We start from the raw sequence: 23427 nt of genomic DNA, 5'->3' as shown, positions 1-23427 counted from the left end.
CATCAACCGAATAGGTGGAGAGAAACATTGATTGAAAATGAAAAAACTTAATTGGAAAAACAAACCCCTAAACGGCTGTTGATTCAAAAGAGCAGTGATCGAAAGTTGGAGGCGCGAAGCATGCTGGGAAATGCTGCAGCCAAACCTCCTCTCCCATTGTGTGCTTTTTGATTCACTCAAAAACGATGACTCACAAGATGTAAACGTCTGCATGCTTAAAAGTTAAGGAGTCCTATGTTATAAAAACCCAATATTAAATTGGGAATGCGTGGTTCGAGGAGGTTCAAGGTATTAAAATGCTTGTCTGTGCTTGGGAAGCATCCTTTTACAAGCTGTTGAGACTGTTTAAAGGAAATTGAAGTGATGACTTTGTTCAAAGATTTCCCGTCATGGGCATCATCAGCAAATCCCGCAATTCAGTGAACTCGCTTAAGCTCGACCGGACGAGAAACGGCTGGAATGAATGTTATAAAGTGAGATCCGGCGAGTGGGATCCGGAACAGGTGTTCCCAACGACGTCCTCGTTTCCTCCATTTTAAGGAACCAAAACGGCCGCGTCATTGCACCGGGAAAGTGACGGTGCCAGCTATCTTGTGCTTATTACTGGAATCCGTTTACAGATGGACTGTGCGGTAATTTATCTCAGGTCCATTCGTTCCTTTTCCCCCAAAAAACTACAAGATAATTATTTGCTACACACAGACAGCGAACAGTCCCGCCTTCTTATCTTAGTTGCTGAAACCCCCCACCCCTTTCAAACCCCTCTTCCCATCATTTGTTATCTGTGTGCTAAGTTTGAACAAGGTCGGTAAATGCATGTCCGAGAAATGGTTGAGGACGTGTTCAACATCAGGTTTTTTTAGCCCCCGCTGGACGTAATCCGAAATGGGAGCTCATGGATTTGGTCTCGATTTTCGTGTCCGTGTGTGCGTGTGTGTGACCACAACCATATCTTGGACCTGTCTGGACCGATTTTATTCACACATGGCACAAAGACATGATGGTATACATATGCACGTCATTGAACTTCCACTTTGAGAAACGTTGTGTTCCCAATGAACATTCATGCTTGGTAGCTAATACAGCGATGGAACAAAACTCTGGATCGTTAATCAACCCTCAGCAGGCAAGATGGGTTTAATAGGTAGTTAGGAATCCCAGACACATCTTGGCTCAGCCAGCTATATTGACTTCATCGGCCATCCGCTTTTACAGAACTAGTGCGGGCCCGTACGTGCGTGCCCGTACGTGCGTGGCCAAACGTGCAAAAATAAAAAGAAGAAGAATTGTGACGTCAATCGTGATGTCATAGCACTTTGTCCTGTCATTGGTTGGCAAATAAATGGCCGTAACTTGGGAACCGCTTGTCTGATTAATATCAAACCTTGAAAAGGCACGTCGACAGGTCCCCAGCAATATTTCTGGCAAGTTTCAATTAGATCGGACAAGTGGTTGTCGAGAAACAGCGGTCACACACACACACACACACACACACACACACACACACACACACACACACACACACACACACACACACACACACACACACACACACACACACACACACACACACACCTCGGTTGGTCGGGTTAATGTGGAATTACAGATGGACTAGTGCGTGCCCGTAGGTGCGTGCCAGTATGTGCAGCTTCGTTCCTTCGCTCTCGTAAACGACGACTGGATTGGGGAATTGTTTCAATTAGATCGGACCAACCGTATCATAAATGCCCATAACTTGGGAAACACTTGGGAAACATACTCAGGTCCCCAGCGTCAATTGTGACGTCATATCAAACGAAGAAGAAGAATAATTTTGACGCCCCCTCTCTCTCGCCCCCTCTCTCCCTCCTCGTCTCGCCCCTCCTCTGTCCCCCCTCCTCTCTCGCCTCCTCCTCTCTCCCCCTCTCTTGAATTGTGACGCCTCCTCTCTCTCACCCCCTCTCTCCCTCCCCTTTCTCGCCCCCCTCTCCCGCCTACAGACACACAGACATTAATATCTTTGCCTCCATCCCCTTGGAATCCCCTCTGTTGTCATAACACAGGTGAATTGTTTATTCAAAACCTGAACCCCATATTCACCGAGGCAGGTTCACACTTCCACTGGGATCGCATCAGGTCCCACTGCTTTGCCATCATCATTCCTCTTTAGCCGGCTGTCTTGTCTAACGGAACTTTTCTGCATAAATGAAAGATTCCAGGAGTAATTTTTAAAATCCCGTGTTTAATCTTCCTTGTGTGTCCTTTAAATTATTGTGATCCCTGTTTGCCGTGAGCATGTGATGAGGAATATAAAGTTAGTTTAGTTTAATTTAAAATGAAATAAACATTTATTGTGACGTCATTCGTGATGTCATAGCACCATGTCTTGTCATTGGTTTGGTAAATAAATGGCCGTAACTTGGGAACCGCTTGTCCGATTAATATCAAACCTCGAAAAGGCACATCCGTGGGTCCCCAGCAATATTCCTGGCAAGTTTCAATCAGATCGGACCGTCAATCGTGCAAAAAATAAATAAATAAATAAATAAATAAATAAACATCAATTGTGACGTCATTAGTGACGTCATAGCACCGTGTCTTGTCATTGGTCGACAGATAAATGGCCGTAACTTGGGAACCGCTCGTCCGATGAATATCAAACCTCGAAAAGGCACATCCGCGAGTCCCCAGCAATATTCCTGGCAAGTTTCAATCAGATCGGACCGTCAATCGTGCAAAAAAAAAAACACAAAAAAATAAACATTAATTGTGACGTCATTCGTGTCGTTATCGCTCCGTGTCTTGTCATTGGTCGACAGATAAATAGCCGTAACTTGGGAACCGCTCGTCCGATTGACATCAAACCTCGAAGGCACATCTGTGGGGCCCCGGCAATATTGCTGGCAAGTTTCAATCAGATCGGACCGGCGGTCATCAAGAAACGGCGGTCACACACACACACACACACACACACACACACACACACACACACACACACACACACACACACACACACACACACACACACACACACACACACACACACACACACACACACACTGCTGGAATTATAGATAGATGAGTGGCGAGGTTGGTCGGGTTCATGACAGTTGCCACATATTTTCATTGAGAAGGTGATTTATTTTTATGAGTCCTTTGAACACGGTTGATGACAAATATATAGAACCGCTGACATACATTGTTTGTTTATCTGAGCACCCCTTAACTGTCAATGTAGAAAGTGATGGAGGTGAGTTATATTTCGAGCTCATCAGTGATTACGTCGACCAATTCGACAGCCAGAACAGCGGCACAGAGTTCTAAACGTGGAATACTTGTTGTCTGCAACAGTGCCAGCTTTGCTTTTCCTGCAACAAAACTGACAATGACTTCACCATTGCCGTTGACAATCGGCAAATAACTGCAAACACAAATTTCCTCAATTGATGCATCTGCGAATACGTGTAATACACGGCATGTGTTTATAGACATTGGATTGGGACAATAAGTACGTGGAATGCTCACGTTGATGAGTGCATTGAGAGAGGCACACCAGTTGTCCCAATGTTTCTTGAAATGTTTAGGGAGTGGTTCATCCCATTCAAGCACAGCTCCAGTATTTTTGGGTAAGGTCATCTGATGCAGCAACATCTTTCCCTTAACGACAGGTGCTGAGAAACTGAACGGATCGAAAATGCTGTTGACTGTCGAAAGAACTCCACGCACCGTGGAGGACTTGTCCATGTCAGGAACAGTGAAGATGATGGTATCTGTTTCAAAATCCCATGACACTCAAAGTGACTGCTGAACAGGTAGCGCATCGGCATCAAGATCAAGGTCACATAAATCCTTTGCATGCTCGCTGTCTGGAAATGAGCCGTTACTTCCGTGCTGTTAGAAGCAATTTTTTGCAGACGTAGATTCGCAGAGACAACATCACCTTGGTACGAGTCAGAAGGTCTCTGGCTTTAACAGGGTAAGCTCACAAAGCCATCCTCGACATAGAAGTTCCTTTCCACATTATATCTTGCATCACATCCGTAATTTTCTTCATCATTCGACGCAGTTTTACGTAGTCCATAGGCAGCAATGGCGGGACTAGGACTGTTACCAAATACATGCACCTTCATGTGAAATTTGGAGATGTCCGCTTTGGGGTCATTGTTCTTAAACCAAAGGAATCGCAGAAAGTCTTGGTGATCTTCACGCACAAAGAAACATTGGAACATTTGCTCTACATCAGCTATGATCGCGATGGGTTCCTGTCTGAAGCATTCTAATACCCCAAGGAGACTGTTGATGAGGTCTGTACCAGGAAGTAGTACCTTATTTAGTGAGACATCACAATAGGTAGCACTGCCGTCAAACACCACATGAATATTTTCAGGTCTGTGTGGATGGAATACAGCAAAATGAGGAAGATACCATGGTGGTCATTTTGCCTCTGTTCCTGGGTCAAAAGGCTCAGCATGTCCTTTGGAAAAGACTTTTGTCATGCAGTCCACATACTACTGTTTCAGGGCTGGTTTCTTATCCAGAAGCCTGCAAATGGACTTTAAGTGGTTGATTGCAAGGGGTCGATTTTCTCGAAATTTCAGATAATCTCTGAAGGGTAACAAAGCCACCCAATTGCCATTGTCATTCCTGATGAATCCATCCTCCATGATCGTGAGAAAACGAGTGCCTCCTTTGGAGCGACCAGGATTGTCATCATTCCTAGTTCGCTGAGCGAAATCATTTCCGGCCCCGTCATCATAGGCTCAATGGTTGCCAAATCTCCCGAAGAGCTGACCTGAAGGTACGTGACGATGTGGGAGGATGACGTAAGTGACACAATTATGGCATGGCGAGCAGACTGATGGTCTTCCATTTTCGAGAATGTGGGTACAATAAGCCTCCACTCGCTTAGGGCTATGCATGCTGCCCAGACATACATCGCCAATTATTATCACCCATCCAAGGTCCATACATTGTATCCACAGAACGTTAGGTGGTCCATTCCGAGATTCTCTGATGTTGAGCAACTGAGGTGCATCTCATCCAATTAACAGTAAGATGGTCGTTCTGGGTCAGGTTCGGGAAACATTTCAGCGAGAGAACGTATGTGTGAGATTATTTTACTATTAGCCAATTGATTAAGAAATTAATTATTTTACTCTTGCTATTTATTAATTTTAATTTCACAATCAATCAATCCATTATTGTACACCACTCCCTCCCAATTCCGTCTCCATGTGCTGCTGAAGACACCCCGAGCAATGTCACGTGCTGGAGGATTTGTTATTTATTTATTTGACATGAGGGCAGTGTACTTTGAGTGTAGCTCTACTTGTTGTGTACCACTCCTTCCCAATGCCATTTCTCGGCGATGCATGACGTCATTGCCAGGTGACAAAGGAAGGGAGTACTCAGTTTTTACTCCATTTATTTGTTTTCTTGTTATTGATGACTTCCGTCCTCTGTTTGTGTGTGTTTGTGTGTTTGTTTGTCGGCACAATAACTCGAGAACGGAAGAAGCTACCAATGTCAAATTACACCACGTGATTCAGGCGTGTGATGTCTCGCGCTGATTAGATTTTGGTCAAAATCGGTCAAAGGTCAAGGTCACAGTGAGGTCAAATATTCGATTTTTGATGGTTTGGTACAGAATCATCGTAGAAACTTCTGGTTTGCGTCGCTACCTTCTCGAGAGACACCTTTTATTAGACAAGGTCAGAGGTCAAGTTGACGATTTCGTAAGTACCAGTCTATGACTGCTTGTTTGTTTGTTTGCTTGTCCAGACGATATCTCAGCCATCCTTTGATCTAGGAAGCTGAAATTTGGGGGCAAAAGTGAAGATTATATTTTGGCAAAAACCATATTTTTTATTGTTTCATTAATCAGTTAATTGATTAATTACTTAATTGTTATCGATTTATTAATTGATTATTTATTTTATTTCTCATCCTGGCAATATCTCAGGCACCTTTTGAGCCAGGAAGCTGATATTTGGCCACGACAGTGACCAAGTGATTTGGCCATAAAGAGTATTTTTCATTTAATTGATTAATCAATCAATCGATTAATTATTTTCTTTTCTGTTTATCCGAGCGATATCTCAGCCAACCTTTCAGCTTGGAAGCTGAAATTTGGGAACAGAAGTGAAGATGCAGTTTGGTGAAAAAGGTGTTTTTAATATTTTGAATAATCAATTAATTGATTAATTACTTGATTATCATCGATTTATTAATTGATTATTTATTTTATTTCTCATCCTGGCAATACCTCAGGCACCTTTTGAGCTAGGAAGCTGATATTTGACCATGACAGTGACCAAGTGATTTGGCCATATAGAGTATTTTTCATTTAATTGATTAATCAATTAATCGATTAATTATTTTCTTTTTTGTTTATCCAAGCGATATCTCAGCCAACCTTTCAGCTTGGAAGCTGAAATTTGGTGACAGAAGTGAAGATGTGGTTTGGTAAAAAAAGGTATTTTTAATATTCCGATTAATTGATTAATTACTTAATTATTATCGATTTATTAATTACTTATTTCTTTTATTTCACTTCGAGGCAATATCTCAGGCAACTTTTGAGCTCGGAAGCTGATATTTGGACACGACTGTGAGCACGTGATTTGGCTATAAAGGGTATTTTTGATTTTTTGATTAATCTATTAATTATTCATTTTTCGATGAATGACGTGATTTTCAAAGAGTTACAGATTCAGATGAAACAGAGGTGGTTTCGGTATGCCTTTGAGCAATAGATTGAGAAATCAATTATTTTACTACTATTATTTAATCTCAGCCATCCTTTGAGCGAGGAAGCTGAAATTCGGGGACAAAAAGTAAAGATGTGCTTTAGCAAAAATGATGTCAATTTTTTTATGAATCAATTAATTGATTAATTATTTAATTGTTATCGATTTATTGATTATTTATTTATTTCCTTTCTCATCTGGGCAATATCTTATATTAGACCCTAATCTGTTGATACTCTTGTTTGATACGATTTGCACATTGTACATTGATACACCGCTCCCTCGCAGTACTGTTTCCATGCGCTGCACGGCAGCATCGCCAGGCGCTGAAGGGTATGTTGTTCATTTATTTAACATAGGGGTGGTGTACTTTGTACCTGCGCTTGTTTATTTGTTTGAATTACTCCAAGTGTTGCAGTAACCACTTACGATTAGTTAACAACATGTCATGTTCCATGACATGGTTAATGAGATATTTAATGGGAATAGAAAAGAATGAAGGATCATTACATGCACTGTATGCATGTTTTCAGCACATGTGAAGGATTACATATGGACATACGTGCATGTTTTCAATGGACAGTACTTATGTTAAAATAAATGAAGAGTTGGAAAAAAAATAACTCCTTCACTTATGGCTCATCTCTATTTGAATGCAGCCCTCATTTATTCCTTCTTTGTCCTTTCTAAATTTCTTCTGTCCTGTTCCGCTTGGTTACTAATAAATGTGTGTGTGTGTGTGTGTGTGTTTGTGTGTCAGTGTGTGTCTCCTCCATAACTCCAAAAACCATGAATCCGAGCATCCTGAAACTCTGCATGCACAGTAAGGGAACTCCAAGGAAGTGCAAGAGTGAAAATTGGGTGTTTGGGTTAATTAAAACACACTTTTTGAAGAAAATTAATGGCCTTATTTAATCATATCCTTTATCAGGTGCATCCTCTGTCACCTCACTCTCTGGGGTCTTTGGGAATATCCTGGATTACCTCACTGGGGTCTGAAGCCGCCATATTTTTTGGTCTGCCAAACCATGCCTTGACTTTGAACAGGCCACAACGATTTCTTAACGATAGCTTTTTTTCCACTTTCCTCACTCATATTATCGAATACCTTCGACATAGATTTGCACGCTCATTTGGGTCCCCACATGACCCCTCTTTGCACCCCCAACTTTGCTCCAATGTTTGTGGGGAACACCGTGCAAATTTTCCTGCCTGCCCCCTCACTTTCTGATGGGCTCTTGGGGGGATATGTCCCCTCCCCCAATTTGCCTTACCGATCCATCCTTCTCTATTTTAGGCTGTCTGGAGTAACGAAACACACTGAAGCGGCTGCATCTGTCTTTTTTACCTGTGACATGCTGCAGGTCTACCAGAGCTCTGCAATGCTGCTGCTGTTGCTTGGTTCTTGTTGGGAGTTGATTTTTGAAATGTGCACCAATTGGTCAGACAGCTGCCAGACCGCACCTGCATTGGTCACTTGACTCCACCCACCGTGGCACCGAGACAAAATGATACATGTCCACCATATTTGTATTCTGGTGGGTCGAACGCATTAGGCCTGTAGGCCTCTGCTGATTATACACTGTCCAGGTTTGTTGCGTCAGATTTCCTTGGCTTTGTTTGGGTCGAGTGTTAATCACGATGAGGGACCCCGGAAAATGTAATATTATGTGGAATAAAATTTAGCAAGAGTTAATCAAGCCCCTAAAAAATGGCGTTACATAAATTTTGGACGGCCCCATATTGGGGTTAAATATCCATGGCCGTGTGATGAATCGGCTCATTCTGATATAACTGTGGCAGACGCTGACATGGATGAGAGGTGTCGAGTTAATCTTTTAAAAGTGCTGTAAATGAGTGTTTCCCAATCGGCCTGTAACCGGATTTTTAAAGCCAATTAACTCGCGCTTAATGGCGAAGCAGGAGGGAGGAAGAGAGTGTGAGGAAGAGAGGGGTAAATCCCCTGTTCAGAATCACGAGGAATCTTATCTATATAATGTTATTCATTCACATGGGAACATGGGATAGACATGGCTCTATCTAATCTGATTCATTCACATTGGAATATGGGACAGATACGGCACAAGGTAAATGAGACAGATTGGAGAATGTAAGCTGAGCCATTCAACAGCAAGAATTAGGGAGTTGAGTGGACAGAGGAGGTGAAAAATATTTTGTGTCGCAGGTTGTGACCACAGTGTGGTCATTCTTGTTAATCATCCGGATCCCCCATGAAATCCAGAGGAAGCATGTAAAATGAAGTCTAACTATACTATGGGGGGTCCTTGCACACACATGCTCCACTGTATAGAAACCCTTTTTCATCCATCGGCTCACCTGAGCTGGAACTGTGCTCACCACTCCCTGTGGAACCCACTCTAATGCTGCCGCTACACAGCCTGCCTCTCATGTTGGCTCCTCCAGAAACGTTCTGCCTTCCTCAACGTCCGTACGATGCACCATGCACAAAGGCACCCCGCTCACCCAAGGTGTACATGTGCACCCGCTTGTGTGCTCACCCTCCTCCATACCGAGATGTGAGGTTTCGTCATCACGGCTCAGTCACTCACTGTGCGCCGAGGTGCATGGTTCTCAAACCTGCCGGCCTACATCTGCCATGACTTTGGGCATGGGTTCGGACGGCCTCCACATGGGGCTCATACAATGCACACACACATAGGGTCGTACACCTCACTCAGGAGAGATCCTACCCAAACCTCAGTTACTTGTGCTCCCAACTCCCAGTTCACACCAATGTCTTGGTTGTCCATGTACCCGCTCATTGTGGCTTCAATGGCTGGCTATGCCTTGTGATCATATTGCTCTGCCAGCTCTCCCATCACAGCTCTCTACACCTTTGGGGTCGTGCGCGCCTCGCACAAATCTGCCGCAGCACGTCCTTCAACCTCCTTTCTAAGATCTTTATTTTCTCTGGCGCCGCTTTGAATCACATCTCTATCACTTCCTTTCTTCCCGATTCCATTTTATATTCCTTTTCCTTAATTTTAGCTTTTACCCCCGTACTGGTGCTATTTCTGTTATCACTACTTCAAGTGATGTCCCTCCTTGCTGCTTCCCTGGCGACCTTTGCTGTGCCCCAAACCATCACCTGATTGCAGATTCCTTGACCGCATTCCTCCTTCCTTCTCTATCACGTCCATATATACATGCCAAACACGACTCCAGACTTATCCCAGTCGCCTGGTTCGAATCTGGCGGGTCACTTCAAAGCAACCAAAACGGTCGACCATTTTGAAGACCCCCGCCCCACGTTGGATCTAACATCTAAATGGCACGTTACCGTACAGATTGGGAGCCAAAAAGCAGCCCAGCATCATACCAATAGGTGTCACATGTCTCGATCCAATTAGGCTGAACAACCTAAGACATGTGATGTGGTCTTCTGTGTGGTATGGAGACTGCAACCAATTAGTACATTAATGAACCTTCCTTAACCACCAAACGAAACAATCACCACATGCAGAATTCACTCCCAAGACCAGGTATATTTATTAAACAAGAGGGGACAATGGCTTGGCAGAAGGAAACAAATGAAACAATGTAGAACAAACTGGAGCAGCACTCCGTAAAGCACATACTTACACCAGGCTGAACAGTTTACGTTTTGTATCCCACTCGTAGGCCAGATCTACATCCGGACTTCAACCAAAATATAATCGGCTTGCTTTTGTCACCTACCCAACTCGTCCACCAAGTTTTGTTTAAACCCATCCATGATGTTTTTAAAAATATCATGCCATAAATCATTTTTGGCTCCATCTCTCAATTGTAAAGAATCTCTAAAAAAAGAAAAAATCTCATATCCGGATCCGAATCTTCACCAATATTGAATTGATTCATCTTTGTCGCACACACAAACCGTCCACCAAGTGTTGACTGAGTCCGTCCATAACTGTTTGAAATATCATGATATACTGGATAATGTTTTTCGCCCTATCTCTCAACAGTGAAGAATCAATTTGAAAATTCTAGTATCCGGATCCGGATCTTCACCAAAATGTAATCAGCTTGTCCTTGGCACACACAGAACCTGTCCATCAAGTTTCATTCGACTCAGTCCATAAATATTTGAGTTATCCTGATCACAGACAGACAAACAAACTGCCAGACAGACAGACAGAGAGCCAGGGATGAAAATATAACCTCCGCCCACCTTTGGCAGCGCAGGCAGCTACACTGATAGGTCGATTTGAAACCTAGAGGAAAGCTATGCAGGAGTCTGGAGGCAGAGTTATCAAGAGCTCTCTGGCCCAATCCAGCGTAACCGTCGCGCCCCTCAAAGCTCTCGTTGCTTTTGGGGAATAAATACTCACAGCTTTGGCACACTCCATTCTGCACACTCATTGACACCTCCTGCTGATCTCCGGTTCTCTCCTCCAGCATTATTGTCTTCACTCGGCTTTTATGTCTTTCTCAAAAGCAGCTGCAATGGCCAATCTGTCTCTCTGCGTAAGCTGCGCTGCCAACTGTGCCTCTCTGTATCAACTGCGTCGCTAACTGTGTTTCTGTGCATCAGCTGCGTCACCAACTGTGCCTCTCTGCATCAGCTGCATCGACAACAGTAAAGCACAAGTGCGATAACTGCCGATCTGGCCTCTTGCCGGGCCGCGTGAGCTGCTGTGGTTCGGCTAACTGCAGACTTCTTCAATGCAGATCTTTCCCGTCTATCAGTTCCTGTGGCGAGGGAGTGCGGCAGATAACAGCAATTTTTGAGAGGAATCGTGCAAATGATGATACAAGCATCAAATTTGGCACATTTGTTCTCCAGGGCATTCTAATCAAATCTGTCTGATTGGCCATTTGAAAATCCAAATTTTGAAAAATTTGAAGAAAAAAAAAACACTTCAAAAAAGTCAAGATCACGAATCAATGTTGGATGCTGGCTGAGATTGGTGAATGTTTCAGAACCATCATCAAAGACGTTCCAAGTCTGCCATGCAGTTTTCTTCCCTTTACCGCGGAAGGCAGACACGACGTCACATCCAGTGAACGTATGGAAGTATGGGATCCCTCGAGCTTTCTCAGGCCCTATTACAGAAACTACCTCATGGACTGGAATCCATCACGCCTTGGCTCCTTGGCCAAAGGTAATCCACATGTTCTCAAGACCTCGTTCCTGTAAGGATGGCAGTACAGATATTGCTATGACTAGTATGTCTGTGTCGTTTGCCTTAATGATAATGGACTTGCTACCATCCGTCGTTGCATCCCTGGCGTGTACAAATATTCGAGTGTCAGCTTCTTCATGACAACATGGAGACACAGCATCCAGTGACTTTCTTGCGTTGCTAATGGCATCTTCTCCTTTTGTGACAATGACTGTGCTTGTCGTCTGTGCTTCACACATCTTTTCCGCAAGGAAGTGAAACAGCTCAGTCTTGTTGCTGTCATCTCGAAGAAAGCTTCTCCAGTTACTTGGGGTCTTACTGGTTCCTGTCACTCTTCTTCTGATTCCTTGCCCCCTTTTCGACCTTGCCTCGGACTTCAGACTTGACTTCTTGTACACATCAAACACTACGTCCACCCTCTCGTACCTGGCACCATAGGATTCCACCTTTGGGATGATGTTTTCTTTAGCATCGTCATCAAATATCTTTGAAGTGCGTGGAGGTAGGGCATTGATACGTGGTGAGCCATCAATGATGACTGCATCTCCCCTTGTTTCTCTGTCTGGGATGTTCACTTGCGCTTCAAGAATTTAAGCTAGCTGTGACTTCAAATTTTTTTGAAGTTTTTTTTTTTCTTTTTCAGATTTTTCAAAATTTTAGATTTTCAAATGGCCAATTAGGCAGATATGATCAGAAAGCCCTGCAGAACAGAAATGCCGAATTTGATGCTTGTATCATAAATTTCACGATTTTGCTACTCTCTACTACAATAATGCTAATTCCTGGGTATTTCAACATTGATTCACCATACCTGCACATTTTCATGGCTTGAACTGCTTTGCAAAGTGAGGTGGTTGAAATGTTCGCTTTGTAAAGACACGTAAACAGGGGGTTTGAATAGGGGAGGACAAAACAGTGGGGTAGGGAAAACAAACATCTCACTCTACATAAGCAACGCATATCCATTGCACAAATTGTACATCACGCTTATCGAAACAAATGCCAAGAAATAACTATCGTTATACTAAACAGTTTTATTAACCCTTAAAACCATTCTCATGACACTATTCCTGGTGTTGGCTTAATGGTTAGGGTGGTGGGCTTGGGATCCTTGGGTCCTGAGTTCAAATCCTGCCCAGCTGTTGAATTAATTCCAGGTGGGGTTAACTTGGCCTGTCATCCTTCCGAGGTCGGTAAAATGAGTGCCAGCATGCTGGTATACTGCGTCGGAGTGGCGACCTGTTGAGGATTTTGCCCAATAGCCAAGGAGACTGCTTGAGCAGCACCAATGCTCTGCACAGAGTATGGTCCCATTTTCCTCCTCCTCCACAACACCACATTATTTTTGTAGCATCTGCTTTCTTTTACAGTTTTTCTCAATCACTGAAAGACATTTCCTGAAACAATATCCTACGTTACCAAAACAGTTAACACACCAATCAAAACGGTCTTGTGGTTTGCAAAACTTCAAAGATCCTTTGCAAAATGCAATAATGCTATGAAATCTCAAAATCCCTCCATCCATTGGGACCATACTCTTTACAGAGCGTCGGTGCTGCCGAAGCAGTTTCCTTGGCTATTGGGCACAATCCTGGACGGGTCGCCACTCCGACACAGTATACTCAAATGACTCGGTCATCCCAGCAAGCTGGTACTCATTTTGCCGACCTCGGAAGGATGGCAGGCTGAGTCAACCCCCTGGTGAAGTAATTCAGCGGGCAACGAGGCTTGAACTCAGGACCACTCAGGACCCTTGGATCCCAAGCCACCACCCGAACCACTGAGCCAACAACAATCTCAAAATACTTGTCTCAGAGTCAAATAATTGAATCAAAATAATACACTCGTCATCAAATGAAAAGTTCACATCATTTCACAAAGGTGCAGTAAATTCAAAATGTAAACGTCAAAATGTTTAACCCTTTTCGTTCATTTTTTTTCTTCACAACATTTCTACCTGTTTACTCTTCTTACTTTATAGTTGACTAGCCGGGGTACCCAGCGTTGCCCAGTCTACTTTTTGTGGGATCCTAAAACACTTCCCGACACCCATGAAGGAATGGGGTCAGCGATCCTTTAATATAACTTTTAACAGAGCTACAAAGACTTCGGCACGATAGAGAGATTTTAAAATGGCCCATCATGGTCACCTATCCAACTCACAATCCCGTGAGATTTGCGGAAAACCCCTTGGAATTGCAATGGTCAAGTGACACTGACGTGAAACTAAGACATCCCAAAATCAACTTCACACATCGAGGAATGTACTGTACTGTACAGGGTGGTTACAAAGCTCCGTTACCACCAACACCACCACCACCATCATCATCACCACCACCATCACCATCACCATCACCCCTGGTACATTTCGTGTATATATGTTCATGCTAATGTTATTGCGTTGGTGTTTATGACAAAATTATTGTGTATTTATAGTTTACATTTATACCTCTTGTGTGTTCATTATATTCATTTTTCAGGTTCTGCGGAGGGGTAACAGGACTTTGTAAACATCCAGTAGCTTAAATTGGCTAAGATACATTGTAAAAGTGTTACCTTGGGAGTAGAATTGGATGTTATTCATCGAATGGATGTTCGTGAATGTACTTTGATGTTTCTAGGTTAAGTTTGCCCCCGATCTATTCCAGTTTTTCTCGATTGCTAAAAATCAATGTTAATGAAACTGGTCATCAAGACATCAATACCAAAACCCATGCAACCAGAACTACATGACTTTTTTTTACATAACTGCAAGTCATTTGTGGGTTTTTTTCACACAAAATTAAAATCATAAGCATATTTTTGCAAAACACGGAATACAAATCTCATCGTTTGACATAAAATTCAATTGAATGAGTTTGTTCATCAAAATCAAAGCGTTTGTTTGCAGCAGAAAGCAATCCATTGCAATTGCATTCATGAATACCTCACATGTGCAAATGCAAATTGTTCAATTGTTCAATCATCCATCAGACCTTAATCATGAATTAAAGAGACCAAAGGTGAATTCACAGTTGTTGGTGAGAAATGGAGCAGGTCAGAGAGGGAGGACGTGAAAGACAAGGACGACAACCTGGAGCCCTAAGAAGAATGCGTGTCCATATGCATGGCGGTAGGATTCGGAACCAAAGGGGAAGGCGCACTTGCAATCTCGCAAATGAGATACAGGAAACAATAGTTGACCATGTGATAAATCATGGACTTATGATGAGAGAAGCTTGGCAGAGGATACAGCCTAATCTTTGCAGATCCACAGTGGCATCAATCATTCAAATCTTCAGGAATGAGAAAAGGTAAGTGACTGTACCTCTAATTTCTGTATTCTATGACAGTAAATTTCGAAGTGCTGTTTTGCTGTCATTCAATTTCTGCATTATTATCTGTCAACATTCAATTAATTTACAGATTTGAAAAAAAGCCCTTCTGGTGGCCTCACATGTTCACATGGTAAAAAAAAACAAACAAAAAAAAAAATCATCAAGAAACCCTCACATGAAAGTTGTGCTCAATGTAGAGATTTGTGTCAAGTGTTTTGCAAAACCATGGTTTAGTTTTGCCATCTTTGTGAAAACAAGTATAAAAACACGAATGGTTTAGCAAAGGAGGCTGTTGCTTTTGGTAATGCAACTTTTGGTGTTGGTGTTTTTGACCTTTGACAGTTTCAGTCATATTGATTTAGTAATCAAGAAAAACTGCAACACTGAACTCTCATTTTTATTTCATTGTGAAGGAAGTTTGTATTGTTGTTCTGCTGCAATAACGTCACTGTGGCAATAGAGGGCAGTCTTGAAGAGGAAAGGTAAGGGGAGAGTTTTGCAGCTTGTCAGCAGAGGAAGTATTGACCCCCATTGCATACCATTGCTTTATCAATGTGACTTCCGACACAACAATCCACTTCTGGTTTGGCATCGTGATATCTTTTGACGTTGTTCAATCACAATACCACAAGAAAAGTGAAATGTCAAAAGATGTCGTGATGCTAAACCAGAAGAGGATTGTGGTGTTGTATTATGGCGTCATAATGTGGTGTCATGCCTACCTTGTTTGTTGTTTTTTTGAAGATTTCATCCCTCTGTTTTTACATTTAAAAAAACATGTTTTTTCGTGTTTGTGTGTGTGTGTGTGTGTGTGTGTGTGTGTGTGTGTGTGTGTGTGTGTGTGTGTGTGTGTGTATACAGTATACACACATATATGTATGTATATATATATATATATATATATATATATATATATATATACACATACATACACATACATTGTCGCAAGGGTGGCCAGCCGAGGTAACCCCCCACCCGACCCAAATTGTGGTAATGGGCAGTGAACACCGCCAACACCTGGGACGGCCGAGTGGTACCTCATAAATAGGAGGTGGACGTGTTGATCCTCAGAGATTATCACACGTGCTCGAAAGGCATGGGGCGCAATGGCGGACAGACAGAGGAGCATGGGGAATGAAACAGATGCACAAGGGGTTGATCCTCGAACCCACTACAAATACACAAATACAGTTTCTTAAAATGAACACATTTAATGACCATAAAACAAATATTTACAAAGGACAATATTTCAAAAGGTAATGACAATAATAAAAAGTAAATAAATCCGACAGTTGAGGCGCTGCTCACACAGACCCAAATACAGACAAAGGAACACAAAATTTAAAAAAACCCCACCCTTCGAATATTCTGTACTTAGCTTGGCCAAGCGCTGGTCCCTGTGGAACTTGGAATCAAGGCGTTTTCACTGGCACGTGCATACACGCGCTAAAATGGCACTTCTCTCTTGGCAGGACAAACATACACCAGGCAATCCGCGAGCAGCACTCAACACCAAGGCTCAAAGCCCCAGTGAAGCTGCTTATCACATACACGAGGCTCGGGGTCTGTTTCTCAGAACTCAACAAAGAGCCAAAGGTCAGTGAAATGTCTTGCTTCGTGCGTGTGCTCACCCTGTACTCTCCTCCTCCTCCTCCGCTCATGTGTGCTCTCTCCCTCTCACCTCTCAAAACGCTCCTCTTGCCTCTGCTCTGATCACGGCTCCAAAAATGCACAAGCCCTTAACTCCTGCCTCTGATTGTCTTTCAAATCAACTCTACCTCGTGCATTCCTCAAACTCACCTTGTGTGTGCGTTCTGCTGATCTCTCGTCCAATCTAGTCAGAAGGCTCCCACAATGCACAACCAACCTTCCTCTCAATCACGGCTCTCCAAAAGTGTGCAAGCCAATCTTGAATTCCACTCTCCTCGGTCCTATTTATGCTCTGCCTCAGGGGTGTGGTCTGATCGCACGAAACCCGGGAAGGCGGGGCATCTGCCTGCTCAGCTAGCTTCTGACGTCACACCCATCAATCGTCCCTCAAGGGTGTGACTTAGCTTGTTGTCAACGTTTGAAGGTGGGGCTTTCTATCCATTTGTTATGGTTTTTATTGACGTGTTACCCACCTTCATTGCTGATCTTGAAATAAATATATATATATATATATATATATATATATATATATATATATATATATATATATATATATATATATATATATATATATATGTTTCTGGGTTAAGTTTGGAGCCGATCCGATATAAATAAATATATATATATATATATATATATATATATATATATATATATATATATATATTGTTACGGTTCTAGGAACCGTATGCATACGAACATACAGGTGCCCCGAAGTTAGTTATGCCGTTTAAGTATATGTGTAGATAGAATCCCTCCTTGTGTTTAGTGGGAAATCAAAGGGGTGCATTGCTATGTGTTCTCAGTTAGATTAATAAATCATTATATCCCATCCACGACGACCCACGGTACCCTCTGCCTGCTCGCACCTTCACCTCACTTGCTGCTCTCGCATGGGCAGAACAAGCGCATGTTCACCTACTCGCCTAACTGGCAACTCGCTTTCCGAAGCAGAATCTCTGCAGTTGTTCCTTTTTGGCGAGTCCGAACACACGATGAGTGGGCGGGCTTCCTGGTTTGGCTGAAATCCCGCCAAGAAAGGGGCGGCCCCATGGAAGCCCCATCCAATCAGGGCGAACAGGGACGTTGGCTTCAACAAGGCCCCTCCCTGCTGAGGGAGATCTATAAATTATGACACCATCCTCAGGGTAGAGTGCTGAGAGAGTGAGCTGGAAAGTGAGTCGTCTTGAGGATGAGCCGGAAAGTGAGTGGTCTTGAGGGTGAGCCGGAAAATGAGTCGTCTTGAGAGTGAGCTGGAAACCCTGATCCCCACCTCGGACTCCGCTCGACCTGACCCGGGCTCTTTCGCAGACACGGTCTCCACGCGTGCAGCCATGGACCGAGCCGCACGACCATTAACGGGTGCCGCACCACGGAGCATCCCTTCCCACCAACGTTCAGGTACCCGAAGGAACTGCGCCCTCAGCTCACCTCCCTCTCTGGCTGCAGGGGTCCTTCGCAAATATCTAGGTTTCTTTTCATTTTCTGAAATTTTCATTTCATTTTCATTTTCTTTTTCATCCTGAGGTTTCAGGTTTCAGAGTGTGTGGTGCCGTCTTTAAGTAGAACTGCACAAGTGTTTTTAGTTGATCATTGTAAATCTTGCCTGTTGTATTCCCGCATAAGTCTGCTCTGTGTCTTTCTTTTGTAAGTGTGTGTGTAAATAAATTATTGTAGAAATGTTCCCAGTTCGTTTCTGTCCTTTCCTCCATTGGTCCAGCATGGTTCAGATCTGAGTTTTAGCGGGGTCTTTATTCCCGATATTCTGCTCATTCTTGCTGGTACGTCTTTGGTAGTTCTGTTCGGCGACACCCGATCCGGAAAGGTAGTTGGTAGTTGGTAGTTGGTTCCCCAGTAGACGACACTGCGTGGTTAATTAGGTAAATTTGTTGTCGACAAAAAGACCCTATGCTACGCGGTAGAGGTATTGGCGTCCACGGTTGGTTAAGCAACCCGCTACCTCACGGAATTATCCATGAGCGACGGCCTGCAATTCTGGGAGTCTGGTGGGAGGCGACGTAACTTCCCCCACCTCGTGGTCGTTCTCGCTACCGGAACCTGGCCCGCAACAATATGTATATGTATTCGTATATATATATATATATATATATATATATATATATATATATATCTATATATATTTATGTATTGATATATTTATATATTGATATATATATATATATATATTTATGTATTGATATATATATATATATATATATATATATATATATATATATATATATATATATATATATATATATATATATATATATATATATATATATATATATATATATATATATATGTACATTATGTATGTATGTATATATATATATATGTATACGTATGTATGTATGTATATATATATATATATATATATATATATATATATATATATATATATATATATATATATATATATATATATATATATATATATATATATATATATGTATACGTATGTATGTATATATATATATATATATATATATATGTATATATATATATATATATATATACGTATGTATATATATATATGTATATATATATATATATATGTATATATCACGGAATTATATATACATATATATATATATATATATATATATATATATATATATATATATATATATATATATATATATATATATATATATATATATGTCTGACTGATATTAAAGATCGATGCCTTCTGGGTGACATAGGAAGCTGAAATTTTGTGTGACGGTGGACATCGAAGCCAGTACACCGGAAACAAGCTCGAATGAGCTAAGATCCTCGTCCTCTTAATGACGTCATAAAAACGAATTTGACGTCATTGTGATGTATCAGGTTTGTGTTAAATTATCTGTGCTAATGCCTGGCTTGATTCCCGCAAACAAAATTCAAACAGCTTGCCGAGTTTCGGAGATAATGGTATAGGCGATTTCCATTAGCAGCGATATTATGACATCAACTTTTTTCTAGGAAGAATTTCCAAAATTGGAGATGGTTACTGCCTGCGCGTGGCCTTTATGCATATACACGGCAAGTTTCACAAAGATCCGATGAAAACTCTGGGTTGTGAAACAAAAAATAGGAATGACGTCATAGTGATGTATCATATGTGCGGAAATTCATCTCTGCTAATGCTATGTTCGAATCCCACAAACAGAATTCAAAAAGCTTCCCTAGTTTCGGAGATAATTTTTTAGGCGATTTACATTAGCGGAGATATTTTGACGTAACTTTTTTTTCTAGGAGGAATTTTCAAAATCGGAGATCGTTACTGTCTGCGCAGGGTATTTTTACATATATACACCAAGTTTCAGGAAGTTTCGATGAAAACTGTAGGCTGTGAAACAAAAAAGTCCACAAGAACAACAACGTAAGTAAGACTTAGAGATCCTCCACAAGTATCTAATAATCGCAGAATCTTCAGACAACATGCAGCTGAGCAAACCAAGAAAATGGGGAAGCTTGGTAATTTTTTGTGCCAATGGACATCGAAGCAGATACACCAGGAAAAAATCACAGAACCGTCTGAAAGCATCCGTAAGGAACTTACAAGGAACGGTGACGCATCAGGAGCCCTTTCTGGACCCATTAATGCCTGCACTATTATTTCCAACCTATGATTGATTGTCCATGCTGTATCCTTTTTAAATGCTGAAAGTCAAGCAAGGAAGAAGCACGTACCATTTTAATGTCTTTAGTATGATGCAGCCAGGGTTTGGAATTCAAACCACTGACCTCCCAGACTCAAAGCAGACGTTCTTACCATTACCATACCAAGACTATACTTTGTCTTCTCTCCACACTCCTCTACCCTTATTTATTTCCAATCTTCCTACTTTCTTTTCCTTTTCTCAATTTTACATCTTTACCTCTGCCATCGAAGGTGAATGAGGTGAGGTTTTCACCCCTTTCTGTCTCCTACTTGTAAAATTGAAGATTTTTCAAGTATATTGGTCAGTTGATTTTGTTATTCTGTTTGTGAGTTTGCCTCCCTGTTTATTGCCGACAGGTTACAATTTTAAACCAATTTTCACGAAACTTCATCACATGGTAGAGTTTGTCATAAGGAAGAACTTTTGTTTTTGAGGTCAAAATATCAAAAGGTCAACATCGGCCAAAGGTCAACAACTCAGGTGGTATTTCTAAAATTGTCAATTTTCATCCGATTGACTGGAAATTTGAAGAGCATTTATATTTCAGGTCACTGAATTCAACTAGCCAATTGTTTTTGAGGTCAACATCTATCTATAATTCCAGCAATCTCTGTGTGTGTCTGTCTGTCTCTCTGTCTGTCTGTCTGTATGTATGTATGTTTGTCTGCGACCGCCGTTACTCGACGACCGCCAGTCCGATCTGATTGAAACTTGCCAGGAATATTGCCGGGGCCCTGCAGATGTGCCTTTTCGAGGTTTGATATTGTTGCGAATTCGCGCCCGCCGGCGTGCGAGCGGCCACGTAACTCGAATCGCGGCACGTCGCCCACCGGACGGACAATTCCGTCGTGACCCTCTCGGACTAACGCCGGGAACTAGTCACGGATGGGCCTTTCGGCCTCACCACGATCGTGCCAATCGGCCCCCCGCGTGGGATAGGGTTGTTCGCCAAATTCGACCTACCTAAGTACCCACACGGAGGGTAGACCGGGCGATTGCACCTCGCCGCAGGTCGACTTCGGACACGGGCCACTTTAAGCGACCCGTTCCATACTATCGGGATAACCGAGCGGTGTTATCGTCAACCTCGACGGTTCCGATTAATTATCGGGCGTATTTAGCCCACGACCAACCCTTTACGTGAAGCAAGATGGAGATTCAATTAAAGAAAAGACGAAGCGAAACGGGAAAGACAGTTCAACATAAGGCACATTTATTCCGCGGCAAACGGAAAGCACACATATACAATTACAACAATTATGCACCAAAAGCAAATGTAAAAGTAACACAACAATTCTGCACAAAAAGCAAATGCAACAAAAGAGACACAATGCAGATCTACTACCGACTATGCGAGCACACGGCAACACTTACACAGTTTTACTTCACAGACGGCGCCGACAACACATATACTCCAAAGCAAAAGAAAAAGGGGCCACCCTCAACGACAAGGGGGCAGACGGGCCTGGGGCCGAGACCGCGTCGAGCCTTCCCGTCTGGTGATGAGCCGCAAAATGGCGGCGGCGCCCCGACTCCGCGGGCCTCGCTGGCACTGCCTGAAAATGGGCTGGGAACGGGGCCCCCTTCTCGCACTATCTCAGCGCGGGGGGAAACAGGGGGTTTGTTGATGCTCTGGGGAAAGAGGATATCTGGCTTGCTTGGGTCCCGCGACGAGTGACTCCACTGCGACCTCGACCGCGTTCCCGGCCTCCCCTCTCCGCAGCTCCCCGACAGACTCCGAACCACGTCTTGGCTGCTGCGCTGCTGCTGCCACGCTTCGCCGCCGCCACAACGCGCCCGAGCCCGAAACAGAAACTCTTCTCTCTGTCGCTGCCACACCTCTCCAACTCCCCCGAGCCCGAAACAGAAACTCTCAACTCGACCCAATTCGCTCCGCGCTCGGCGCTTTATAGTGCGACAGGAGAAACCATATGCAGATTCCTGGATCAGGATTGGCTCGGGGGCGGAGCCACGCTCCCCCATTGGACGGAGGAAAAGTGGGCGTGAATCATTCCCGATCCGCCTTCCCCGGAAAGGCCGCTCCCTGCACCCGCCGCTCGGCGCGCGCCCCGCACGAGTCCAGGATCGGTGCCCACAAGTGGCGCGGGAATGGCGGCAGAAGGAGGAGAGGTGAAGGCGGTGGAGGGTCCATTGTGGCGGTCCCTGGCCACGGCGACGCCCGGCATGGCGGTGATGCGATGATTGCGAGAGCGAATTGTGACGGTAAAGGTCGTGGCTGTTGGCGTTGTTGTTGTTGTGAAGCGGCGTTGCGGTTGGTGGTTGTTGTGTGATGGCGGTTGGGACGTGGTTGGTTCAAAATAAAGATAGAACAGAAAAACGGCTATCTTAAAGGGTCGCAGCCCGAATGAATGACATTTATTCCCTCTAAACAACGGGTTTGGGGATAACTACACATATACTTACAGTGATATCTCACCTATGGGACCTGAATGGTGGTTTGCGAATTTCCTCAACCACAACAATATCAATCAGACGAGCGGCTCCCAAGTTATGGCCATTTATCTGTCAACCAATGACAAGACACGGTGCTATGACGTCACGAATGACGTCACAAATAATATTTATTTATTTATTTATCATTTTTTTTTGTTTGCACGATTGACGGTCCGATCTGATTGAAACTTGCCAGGAATATTGCCGGGGCCCCGCAGATGTGCCTTTTCGAGGTTTGATATCAATCAGACGAGCGGTTCCCAAGTTACGGCCATTTATCTGTCGACCAATATCTGCGAGAGAGGGGGACGGGAGAAGGAGGATAAGAGTGGGGGCGAGAGAGAGGGTGAGAGAGGAGGGGGGACAGAGGAAGGGCGAGACTAGGGGGGAGAGAGGGGGTGAGAGAGAGGGGGCAAGACAGAGGGGAGGGAGAGAGGAGGGTGAGAGAGAGGGGGCATCACAATTCAAGAGAGGGGGAGAGAGAGGGGCGTCACAATTT

General features: G+C 43.3%; 1 protein-coding gene across 1 annotated transcript in view; it reads right to left on the bottom strand.

Moving 5' to 3' along the window:
- Positions 1–12476, bottom strand: part of LOC147012796 (nicotinamide/nicotinic acid mononucleotide adenylyltransferase 2-like) — a 74899-nt gene extending 62423 nt beyond the window's left edge. Inside the window, exon 1 of the mRNA XM_085853997.1 lies at positions 11063–12476. Coding sequence (XP_085710123.1) covers positions 11063–11080 — 18 coding nt within the window. The 5' untranslated portion in view covers positions 11081–12476. The remainder of the gene's footprint in view (positions 1–11062) is intronic.
- Between the last annotated feature and the right edge of the window lie 10951 nt (positions 12477–23427).

This window comes from Eptatretus burgeri, chromosome 14 (genome assembly GCF_056783735.1).
Source record: "Eptatretus burgeri isolate ZD-2024b chromosome 14, Ebu_testis_v1, whole genome shotgun sequence".
Classification (NCBI taxonomy): Eukaryota; Metazoa; Chordata; class Myxini; order Myxiniformes; family Myxinidae; genus Eptatretus; species Eptatretus burgeri.
This window is presented reverse-complemented; position numbering and strand designations above follow the sequence as displayed.